The sequence below is a fragment of the Zootoca vivipara genome, chromosome 6 (genome assembly GCF_963506605.1).
Source record: "Zootoca vivipara chromosome 6, rZooViv1.1, whole genome shotgun sequence".
Lineage (NCBI taxonomy): Eukaryota > Metazoa > Chordata > Lepidosauria > Squamata > Lacertidae > Zootoca > Zootoca vivipara.
Genome location: NC_083281.1, coordinates 81,460,620 through 81,472,728, shown reverse-complemented (window position 1 = coordinate 81,472,728; position 12,109 = coordinate 81,460,620). Strand labels below are relative to the sequence as shown.

Here is a 12,109-nt window from a genome sequence, read left to right as displayed (position 1 = left end):
GTGTACCAAAAACGAAAGGCTGATAGGGCCTTTTCCCCAAGTTTAAGACGGCAACCGCTTCTGCTTCAGCTGCCCTAAGGCAAGATGGCAGATTAAAACTCGCACAGGGGAAAAAACAAACCCGAGGGAAACGCCCTTAGTCAAGATGGCGAGCAGCCGCGGCTTCCATTGCCCTAACACAAGATGACCGATACGGCCAAATGGGCAACAGAACTGCCCTTAACTAAGATGGCAACAGCCACATCCTCAAGTGCCCGGACACAAGGTGGCGAATACCCACAGTATTAGCACGCAGGAGGGGAGGGCAGGGCATGAAATACCCTCAAAGATGGCGCCGCCATGTTCCGCCTCCCTGGCCCTGACAAGACATGGCGTGAGGGGGGGGGCAATGCAAAGTCACGTGACTCCACTTTGTTCGGCCTCCTCCCCCTCCCCCCCTCTATTCATTCGCATTTTCTCGCCGCCTCAGGAGAAGACGGAGCTGCAGAAAAGGATAAGTACCGCTCCGAAAACCATCGCGCGCGCGCGCGCGCTCCCTTCACACACCTCTATTTAGGGAACGCGCGCGAGAAGAGGAGAAAAGGGGCGGGGGGGGGAAGGAATTGAAAATCTGACAGAAGACAATGAACCCCGCGCTTGAGGCATCCGAGGGAGGACCCAGCGGCGCGTTCGAAAGCGTTCCGAGGTGGCGGCGGCGGCGGCTTGTCCCAACCCGCCACCCGTAGCCAGCAGGGCTGTTCCCGCCAAAAATTCTGAGGAGAGAGAGGGTCCCCCCCCCGCGGCCTCGCGCCTGAGGAGAAAGGGGCGGGGCTGATCCCCAACCCTCGAGGCCTTGCTGCGCTGAGGCGAATCTGTGGGCGGAGCTAGGGCGGCCTCCCGCCCCTTAGAAGGCTGGAGGAGACGCCACTGCAGCCCCTAAAGGGGAGGAGCCTGAGCGTTGGGACCACCAATCCCCGAGGGAAGGAGGGGCCAGGGCTCTAGCTCCACCAAAGAGGGAGGAGCCATTAGGGACATTGTGGGGGCCATTTCCCCTAGAAGTCTTTGGAGCTGCCCCTTAAAAGGGAGAAGCCCTTTCATTGGACCACCCCCTGAAAGAGGGAGGTGTTTGCCAAGAGGGCGGTGCTGAGGAAGCTGCCACAGGGGAAGTGGTGTTTGCCCCACCCCTTAACTGCCGCAACGGTTCTTCCTGCCGCCATGAAGCTTCTCCGCCTGCTGTGCCGCCACAAGACGGCTCTGGGCCTCGGTGGCCTATCTCTCTTTGGCGTGGTGCTCCTCTACTTGGCCAAGTGCACCTCAGAAGGCCTCAAGCCCTCCCACGGCTGGGGGCTGCCTCAGCAACAGTCTCCCGCCCGGACCGGGGGTGTGAGTGGGCCTCATCCTCCAGCTGCTGCCCCACCTCCTCCTCCCGAGGAGAGCACATTCCTGGCTGTGTTGGTGGCCAGCGGCCCCAAATATACAGAGCGACGTAGCATCATCCGCAGCACGTGGCTCTCAGTGGCCGGCCGGGTGCCCAACGGAGACGTCTGGTTCCGTTTTGTGGTGGGCACCGCAGGACTGACCGGGGAGGAGCTCCACACCTTGGAGATGGAGCAGAGCCGCCATCAGGATCTTCTGCTCCTTCCTGACCTCCGAGACTCCTATGAGAACCTGACCGCCAAGGTCCTGGCTATGTTTGTGTGGCTCGACCAGCACCTGGACTTCCGCTTTGTCCTCAAAGCTGATGACGACACATTTGTGCGCTTGGATGTCCTTCTGGAGGAGCTGAGGGCCAAGGAGCCACGCCGCCTCTACTGGGGCTTCTTCTCTGGGCGTGGCCGTGTGAAATCTGGCGGGAAATGGAAAGAGAATGCCTGGCTCCTTTGTGACTACTACCTGCCCTATGCTCTGGGCGGTGGCTACGTAATTTCGGCTGACCTGGTGCACTACTTGCGCCTCACGCAAGACTATCTCAACATATGGCAAGCTGAAGACGTATCCCTGGGTGCCTGGCTTGCTCCGGTGGATGTGAAGAGGGTTCACGACTCTCGTTTCGACACGGAGTATAAATCGCGGGGCTGCAACAATAAATACATTGTGACTCATAAACAGAGCATTGAGGACATGTTGGAGAAGCATCAGACTCTAGCCAAAGAAGGGAAGCTCTGTAAAGAAGAGATTAAACTCCGACTGTCTTACACGTATGACTGGAGTGTGCCTCCTTCACAGTGCTGCCAGAGGAAAGATGGTATACCTTGAAAACTGTGAGGAAAGACAATATACCTTGGCAACTGTGCAAATAAGAGGGGAAGGGAACACAACCAGGCGGGAGGAAATTGGTGATGATGGATGTGTGTCGCATTGAAATCATTCCTCCTCTGGTCGGAACTTTTAAATTATTCCAAGATTTTCCATGGTATTTCAGGCCTTATTGCATCACCCTTGCCCATGTGGCATATGAAGGATATAGAGAAAGCGCATGGAACAAACTGGGGTCTAGAAAAATAGTACCTGAAAGGCAGGAATTGGCAAAAGGAACAATTTTTATGTATTGTGGGACAAAGAAATGAAGGATTTTAAAGGTTATTTAAGCTACTATACTAGGTGTTAGACACAGAGCTGTGGTTTGTTTCCTTTCTTTGAAAGGATAAGTGGATTTTGGCCAAGGATTCTGACAAGTGAAATAATAGCAGAAGGGTAACTTAGTCCCTAGCACCAGTGGAAGAGATTACTAGTGTGCTCCATAATGCTGTTTCTAAACAGAAGGGGCTGCTTTTGTCATTGACAAGCCTTTGCACTGGCTATGGTGTATTAGAGGTGGGAGATGTCCATTCTAGCAGGAAATGTTCTGACCCTTAAACATTTTTATTATAAGTGGGTGGCTTGTATAACTTCTATCCATGGAAAGAAATCCCTCAGACCCCTTTCTATGTCAGGTACCTCAAGAAAGGGAGAAACCTTTGAAAATCATTAATCCTACTCGGAATGGACTCAGTGAAGTTAATTAACATAGCTAACCTGGTTCAGTAATTTCAGTGGGTGTTCTTCAACGTGTATCCAACTAAGTTATACTCAACAATAGACCCATTGAAAATAATGTGCCAAGGTACTCATGTCCAATATTTTCAATGGACCATTACTTTGAGGAGAAACATTTGATGCAACTCTTTAGCTATATTTGGAAGAATAGATCATTAGAAGGAATCCACAATGACAGCCTGGTCTTGATTGAAAATCATGCAGCAGTTGCTCCCAATGTAGTGTTATTAGTTTCTGGAATTAAAGGCTTCTAGAATTGTTGAGTTGTATCCAACATTAGTCCTACCTGAAGTAGACCCATCAGAATTAACCAATATACTAAGCTTAGGCCCCTATATTTCAATGGGTAAACTGAGTAGGATTCAGCTGGATACAATCCATTGTATTGTAGCCAACAATAGTCCTGCACAGAGTAGATGCATTATTTTTTTTTACCTATGTTAGTCATTCATTGGGTCTACTTTGAGTATGACGAAGGTTGAATACAGCCTATTACAATTATTGTCCATCTCAATTATATTATTTGTCAAGAAACGGTGTGTGTCCCTTCTCATGGAATATGCAACTCTGCGAGCCAATTAACATACAGTGGAGTGACTTGACTTTGTACAGATACCTTCCTTGAACCAGTCCCTCTTTGACTAGACAATGAACTCCCTCTTTGACTAGACAATGAACTGCTCCAGAGTTAAGGGGTTGAGAATTGTAAGGAAAGTTGGGATTTTCAACTGGTATGTTGCGTTCCCTTGGACCAGCTTTCTCGGGGTCTACCAGTGGGTTAGTTCCTTGAGTGGGTCTTAACCCTCCAATCAATTATTCCTGAGTAATTTTCTGGGATGTCACCAGGACAGCTATAGAATTCTCCCTTTTGTGGGGCTGAGTGCTCTCTGTAGTTTATTTCCAAAGCAGTAAGACTCCTCTAAAGTAAATTTAGAGCTAGAAAAAAACCTTGCAGGCAGATGTAATCATATTTAATTGCCTTGCTTTCGGGGATTCTTTGCACAACATAAGGCTTAGAGGTGGAGAGAATGGGTTGTGACAGCTTCGGAGGTGTGTCAAACGAGAGTAAGGAGCAGTGTGGAGATGGAGTAATCCTTTTCCATAATCTAAACCCTACATTTCCTATACATGTTTAAATAGCATTTTTCCCAAGGAGTCTTGAAAGTACTAATAAGGGGGAAATCTGAGGTCTCCATCCTTTGTAGACCCTTCGGACAGAGATGTCCAGGATGCTTAGACCAGGCCTGGAAAATCTGCAGCCCTCCAAATGTCGAAGGGCTGTACCCAGCAATCATCCCTGACCATTGGCCATATTGGCTAGGGCTGATGGGAGTTGGGAGTCCAACAACCGCTGGAGGGCTGCAGGTTCCCCAGCCCTGGTGTTGATCTCCAAAGAAGAAAACTATGATCCAACCATGTTGGATCTGACCTACGTGAACTGAGCTGACTCGAGCCCACCTGTCTTGAAAGGTGGGCCTACCAGCTGCTTGACATTGCTTCCTGCCTTGGTTTTTTTTCCTGTTCTGGAAAGGTACATTATTATTAAGTTCCTGGTGATCCAACATACATAGCTGCCAGACTCTGTTCTGTGTCTCGCCAGGCACGCAGGTTTTCTCTTTTGATCCTGACTTCAGGAAAAGTCAGGAATATTTGTCTTCTTTACTCGGAGGGAAGTTGGTATTGTACGTAATATTATGTGTTTACAATGGTGATTATTTATTTATAAATATTGTAAATGTTCTGTGTATAGTTACAGAGGCTCAGAAACAGCCGCGTGTCAACGGTACTTTTAAATTATTGAAAAGGAGCGTGTCGACGCTCGTGTAACTTATTATCGAAATGCCTTTTTCCTGCCGTACAGCTTATTATTTAAACTGTCCTGGGACTTTTAATCCCAAGCCCTTTCTTGCATGTGTCTCAGGAGCTTGTAAGAACGATGTACCAATCACTCCTTTTAGTTGAAATATCAATGCTTCTGAAAAACGTTTGTGTGTTCTCGTTTCCATTTTTTTTTAATAAAGAGTCCTCTCCCCCTTTCCCCTTAACTCCCCTGCAGTGATTGGATTTTAAGCTTCAGAAGAAATGGAAAATTGCCAAATGAAATGTGACAGTGGAAAGCGAACAGGAGCACTGCTGATGGCTCTGAGGCTTTTTATAGAAAGCTGTGTGGTTGTCGGCTACCTGCATTTGAAGGATTAGGGCCTGCGTTCTGTCGTGTATATAGGCATGTCGACTTAAAGCAATGGGACTAAGCTAGGGTAGGGATGTTTTGGTCTGTTTTATTTTATTTTTTTAATGGCCACCTAAGCCATTTTAATGCGCTAATTTATTACAGTGCTACAGTGACACCAGAATCTTTTTAATAGGTTACTTTCCGCAACATTAAACATTTATGCATTGCGACTATTCCGTCAAGTACAGTGCCTGGTTCTGAGTGCCACATTTTAAGATGGGCATTGATGAACTCCCAGGGAGGGTCTGGAAACTCATTCTTATGAGGAATGGTTAATATTGGTCGTTTATGAATTGCTTCCTTTGAAGCACCTCATAGTGGTTTCACAACACAAGAAGGGGGGGGAAGCATACCTTCAAGAATTGATATGTAAAAACAGTTGTATGTGCAAAAGCAATTCAAAACGAATACATACACCGAAACAGTTAACTGCATATGTAAAAACAATTTGAAAGAGCAAGATAGTGTACTGGAAAATTTGGAAAAGCAGGAGCCCATCATGACAGCTCCATAGCTCCCAAAGAGTCCAAAATATGCAGGCAGCTGGCTGCTTCATTAAACACACACACTCCATAAAGCAAAGAGCATTAGTAAATAGCATAATGCCCAATTTAGTAGGATCAGTTGACAGTAATAGAATAGCAAGCTGTTCTCATTCCCTGACTTCCACTGCCCCAGGGGTGGAGGATGTTTTTAAACCCAAGGGCCACATTCACTTCAGGGTAACCTCCTGAGGGTCACATGCCAGGAGTGGGTGGGGCCAGAGAAAAAAGTGGGAGGAGCAATTGATGTGAACTTTATCTTCGTACAATGGGCTAGTTTCCTCCTCTAACCTCCATGCAGGCAAGAGAGGCATTATCAGAGATTTATTTCACAGACTAAAGCATTTCATAGCACAAAAGCCACTGAAATGGTGCACAATAGCATAAAACTCCAAAGGGCAAGATCCAGAAACAAAAACCATTTCAGCAAGCGATAAAAACCATCTCCACAAATTTCGGCTGATGTGCAGTTAATATAAGTGAACTTGGGGAAAGCCTTTGACGAAAACATTCTCAATCAAGGACGCATTCGAGCCAGGCAAAAGCATCTCGAGGGTGAAACATGTGAAGTGGTGAGGTAAGTACCCTGCGGAGAGGAGTTGTAGCCTGGAAAGAGTTTCAAGAGCCACATAGAGATGCCCAAAGGGCTGTGTTCAGAAGGTGAATGTTGGATGGTTCAGGGTAGATAAAGGACTTCTTTATGCAGTGCATTGTTCGACACTGGAACTACCAACTTGGATGGCTTTAAAAGAGGATTAGAGAAATTCATGGAGGCTAGGCCTATGGAAGGCTACTAAACATGGTGGGAACTTTCTGCCTCCTCGGTTGGAAGAATACCAGTTGCTGGGCTTCCACGGAAGGTGAGAGTGCTCTTCTGCTGGAATCCTGGCTGTGGGTTTCTCACAGGCTTCTGGCTGGCTATTGTGAGAACAGGATTTTGGATATCATGGACCATTGGCCTGATCCAGCAGGCTGTTATTAGTCATTCACGGTAAAACACAAAGACCTTGTCGCCACATTCACTTGCTAGACGCATGCGTAGGCAACCTAAGGCCCCTGGGCCGGATGCGGCCCAATCGCCTTCTCAATCCGGCCCGCGGATGGTCCAGGAATCAGCGTGTTTTTACATGAGTAGAATGTGTGCTTTTATTTAACATGCATCTCTGGGTTATTTGTGGGGCATAGGAATTTGTTCATTTTGGGGGGGTCGAAATATAGTCCTCCACCACCACCACCCCCAGGTCTGAGGGACGGTGGACTGGCCCACGGTTGAAAAAAGTTGCTGACCCCTGTGCTAGAGCAAGGAGAGGACTCTGGCATTCCAGCAGGTGATATTACTTCTCCGGCTCTTGAAAAATCCTCTCTTGCCTCGCTTTCTGCTACGCCACTGCTTGCAACAATTCTCAGCAACGAGATATCAAAAATATGAAATCCAATTTAGAATGAGAACAGCAATAACAGCCTTGGAAAATGGTGACTGTTTTAGCTTGGTGTTTTAAGAAATAAGAAGGAATTTTGTAAGTTTTTGGTAAAAAAAATTGTACCCTCTTCCTTCCTTTTGAGATGAGAAACATGATCACTAGTCCAGGGACAGGCAGCCTTCATGGTTTATTCTGCTCAGTGCAGGATGGGCAAATGTTTTTGTGCACCTCTCCTTGAATCATTGTATTTTCCACTTGTTTTTCTGGACATTGCTAAGCATGCTTTGAGAAGTCCGGTCTGGATTTTTTTCACCATTATCTTGCAATTGGTGAGAGTGAGCGCAGAAGCCACTTAACAGTTCTTTTTCTGAAAGCTGGGACCTTGCAAAGATGGACAGGGTTCCTTGGAAGAAATCAGCGACGTGGTGTTCTGTGCTCTGTGTGTGTTGAAATCTATCAAACTCCCTTGCTAGTTTACAGCGCTGAGCTCACCAGATGGGAAATCAAGAGCTGTTTATTTCCTGCTTGGTTACAACATTGGGATGAAATGGGTGACATTATGAAAGCTGAGAGCAGCTTAATTTTGCTGGGCTGGAAGAGCAAGGAAAAAAGAACCACATACCCCTTCGTTTCATACAAAGCAGTCTGAATTGTGAGTGCAGTAAAAAAAAAGTCAATCAAATATGGTTATTAATTGGTCAGTTGACCTTCTAATAGAAATACTATTAGACAATTTCATGGAGAATAAGGCTATAAATGGTTAACCTCCACAGGCTGAACTAGGAACAACTTAAGCCAGATTATATGAACACTTCTGCTGCAGTGGAGAAACCGAGGCAGGTTTTCATTTCCTTTCTAGTTATCTGACACTAACCTGGGCTGCTTGTCTGCAAGATTTTGTTCCTTTGCCAGTCAACCAGATGTTTCCTGGTTAAACAAAAGGATGAAATAGAAAATAATAGAATGTCACAGCTTCGGCAAAGCCGATTATTAATTAAGGTGACAAGTTAGGGACTCGTAATCATAAACACCCGAGAGTTATTACAACCTTCAGATATATTGCCGCCTGTTTGGCGTTCAGCAGACCCCCCTCAAGGAAGAGACTCAAAAAGGTTTCTTAAGGATCAATCAGGAATTTGCCTTGTAAGTGTGCATTCTCTTAACCTATTGTGGGAGGAAACTCAGTAGAGGAGCACACGAGAGACTGTTTCAAGTTCATACATCAGGCATAAGGAACCTTTGACCCTCCAGAAGTTGATCAGCTTGCAACTCCTGTCATCCCCAGCCATTGGCCATGCTTGCTGGGGCTGATGGGAGTTGTAGTTCAGCAACATCCGGAGAGCCAAAGGTTCCCCACACCTGCTCTACATAGTTGCAAAGACGGCACCTATCATTGACTGGATTCTTCCCTTGCCTTTCAGATATTATTGAAGTGAGAGTTGAGGCCGACTCTCTGCAGAGAACTTCCTGTCCACCTTTGCAGTCTACCAGTGTCAATCAGGCCATTACAGGCTAGGGCAGTAGTCTTCAGGCATTTCGGCCCAGGATTTGCTTGGGGACTCATTTCTTAATCTTTTAGCATATATTTGCATGGGGGGTGGTGCTCCTGTTGTGACCCACCTTGGATCAGGTCCATGAACCACTAAGGGTGGTTCTAGGCTAGGAGATGCCCATAAGCAAACACTTCTTTTTCATCACCTTGGAACAAACGATACAGGGTGTATCAGACTTCCCCAAGATCTTAACAGATAGGGGATGGCACTGATCCTCTATCTAACAAATGTGCCTGGCAACCTCTGGAGACCATGGGAATTGCCTTCCATTGCCTTTGCCGACTCTTCCACGCGCCCAAGCATTAATGTTCAGCTCACGTTCTCTAATCGCGTTCTCTAACCCTCTATTTTTGTCAGAGGATCTATGCTTCCCATGTTCCAAGCGCAACGGATCGCTTTACTAAATCTCTGACGCCAGCCGAGTTGCTTCAAAGGTAGCCTTCGGGAGGCTGGCGTGCAACTCCAGGAGCATCTTAGCGGATCAAATGATGCCGGAGCTTTTAAAAACATGAACAAGAAGAGTTATCTACATGGCACACAGTTTGACCTGTGAAACTCTAGGCGTCCAGTCCTGGGGCTTTTACAAAGGAGAGTCTGGTGTGCTGTTGCAGAAGGCAGGAACTCGAAGCTCTTTGTGAGATCTCAGAGAAGAGAGTATAACCCAATGAGTAACAGTGGGACAGGGATGTAAGAAGGCACCCATTTCTGTTCTGATCTGTGTTCATCACCTGCTGCAGTTCGGCAAAAATCACATTATTCGGCTCACGGTCCTCTGTGCTGGAATTTTATGTAGTTAATTATAAAGCTAGGGGTTAATTAGAGAGCCTAGGGCTTGCTGATCAGAAGGTCGGCGGTTCGAATCCCTGTGACGGGGTGAGCTCCCGTTGCTTGGTCCCAGCTCCTGCCAACCTAGCAGTTCGAAAGCACGTCAAAATGCAAGTAGATAAATAGGAACCGCTACAGCGGGAAGGTAAACGGCGTTTCCATGTGCTGCTCTGGTTTGCCAGAAGCGGCTTTGTCATGCTGGCCACATGACCTGGAAGCTATACGCTGGCTCCCTCGGCCAATAATGCGAGATGAGCGCGCAACCCCAGAGTCGGTCACGACTGGACCTAATGGTCAGGGGTCCCTTTACTTTTACCTCATTATAAAGCTACGTTACCATTACAATAGAATCATTGTGATTTATTAAACTTGTTGGCTGCATTTCTCACAGAGTGACCCTGTACTTCTGGGTCCTTCGCTGTCACTTAAGGCTCAGGTGGCCTTGGTTGGGCAGAGTGCCTTCCATCAGCTTCGGCTGGTGGCCCAGCTGCACCCCTCTCTGGTCCAGGGATAGCGTAACTTCTGTCGTCCGACCTCTGGCCACCTCTACTTTAGATTCCTGCAATGCATTATACTGATATGTGGGGCTGCCTCCGAAAACGGTTCAGAAACTGTCAGCTGGTGGAAAATTCAGCATCCAGGTTGCTGACATGACTCAGAGGAGGCCCCCTAGATTAATGTACACAACTAATTCAGGTCCATTCAGTTCAGTGGGTCTACTCTGATTAAAACTTAGCTGGCTACAATCCTGGAAGAGGGCCAAATAAGTTATCAGCAATTTCTGCTCCCATTTTCATTCCCATCTGAGTTCTCTAGACGTCGATAAGTTATAGCTGATACAGTGGTACCTCTACTTACAAATAAATCTACTTACGAATGTTTCTACTTACGAATGGAGCTCCGTCCGCCATCTTGGATGCGGTTTAGATAGGATTTTTTCTACTTACGAATTTTTAGATAGGGTTGCTTCGACTTACGAATTTTTTCTCCCAGTGCATTCATATGGGATTCGACTTACAATTTTTTTCGACTTACAAATGTGTGTTTGGAATGCATTAAATTAGTAAGTAGAGGTACCACTGTATTAATTTGGGTGCAGGGGGGGAGACCTGGGGGGCATAGAAATGCAGCCTCCATATTTGCCATGGCATCTAGTTGTGCCATTAGCTTCCCGCATCTCTCTGCCCATCTGACCGGATTAAAGTTAGTGGTACATTTTGCGTACTCCTGTAAGCATCGCCGAGCTAATTCACACGCGGGGATCTCCATGTGAACAGAAAGTGCTGTGTACGTATCAAGTATCGTCTTCGGGAGGCTAATGCCTTTCAAGAAACATATATTCTGAAATAGCTTAATTGCCCTCTAAAAGCAAAATGCTCAAAGGCGTGCGGAGCCGTGTTGTCGGATTTTGAGCGTGGTGTAACGGCACGCGATTATGAATTGCCCTGACCCAATTAGGCAAGGTGCATCAGATGTTCGGCGAATTCCGACATATGCATTAAGCATTTAAAACAATGGAATGATTTGCTGAAGTGTGGGAGGCAAATCACGGTTTAATAAACAGGAGCCCAGGGAGGGTGGGAGAGAGACAGAACCCCCTCCAAAGTGTGCATTAATAATTCAGAAGCACTTTCCTATCTGGGGATTGGATGTAACCTGCTTTCTGCTTGCATAAGGGGGAAAAAAGATGCAGGAGCTTTTAGCAGAACCCTTCTGTTTTCCATTCACTCGTCACAAAGGCTATAATTGCCGCCACCCCCAACCCCAATGCAATGTAGCTGCGTAAACTGCTGGAATTCTGTTCTCACGCGGCCAAACAGAATCATAGAATCGCAGAACTGGAAGGGGCAACTGTAGAATTGTAAAGTTGGTGCCTATTGCCCCACATCTTGTGGGAATGAATTCTAGGGGTGCTCTGCGTAATCCATTGTAAGAAGTGAGCTACTTCGTGGTACAGTATTTGTATTTCAGTTCCTGCAACAGCAGGCCCTCTGATAGTGGGCCTTTATAAGATGGAACGCAGCAACCGTAACAACAGTAACAACTTTATTATTTATAACCTGTCCATCCATCTGGGCTGCCCCAGCCACTCTGGGCGGCCTACAACACATACAAAATCACAATAAAACACCAAACATAAAAAAAAACTACTGAGAAGGCCCTCTGCCTGGTTCCCTGTAACCTCACTTCTTGTAGTGAGGGAACCGCCAGAAGGCTCTCTGCACTGGACCTCAGTGTCCAGGCTGAATAATGGGGGTGGAGACGCTCCTTCAGGTATACTTGGCCGAGGCTGTTTAGGGCTTTAAGGGTCAGCCAAATTAACAGCAATAATTAGGAGGATCCCCAAGCAGAAGATTAAGGAAGAGTGGAAATATGTTGATGATTATTTTCACAAACAAGGAATTAATTCAAAATGGGTGATATGTTTAGAGTAAAATGCATAAGCTGATTAAGTAAATGGGAAGTATAAAGAAGTTTCTATATGGTATAGAACTTAAATGATTAGGAAAAGCCTAGGAA

At 46.6% G+C, this 12,109-nt stretch overlaps 1 protein-coding gene across 1 annotated transcript; it reads left to right on the top strand.

Moving 5' to 3' along the window:
- The first annotated feature begins 443 nt into the window (after positions 1-443).
- B3GALT6 (beta-1,3-galactosyltransferase 6) lies at positions 444-6,976 on the top strand. The gene has a single exon (XM_035121008.2). The coding sequence runs from the start codon at positions 1,195-1,197 to the stop codon at positions 2,233-2,235; it is 1,041 nt and encodes a 346-aa protein (XP_034976899.2). The 5' UTR covers positions 444-1,194; the 3' UTR covers positions 2,236-6,976.
- The last annotated feature ends 5,133 nt before the right edge of the window (positions 6,977-12,109 follow it).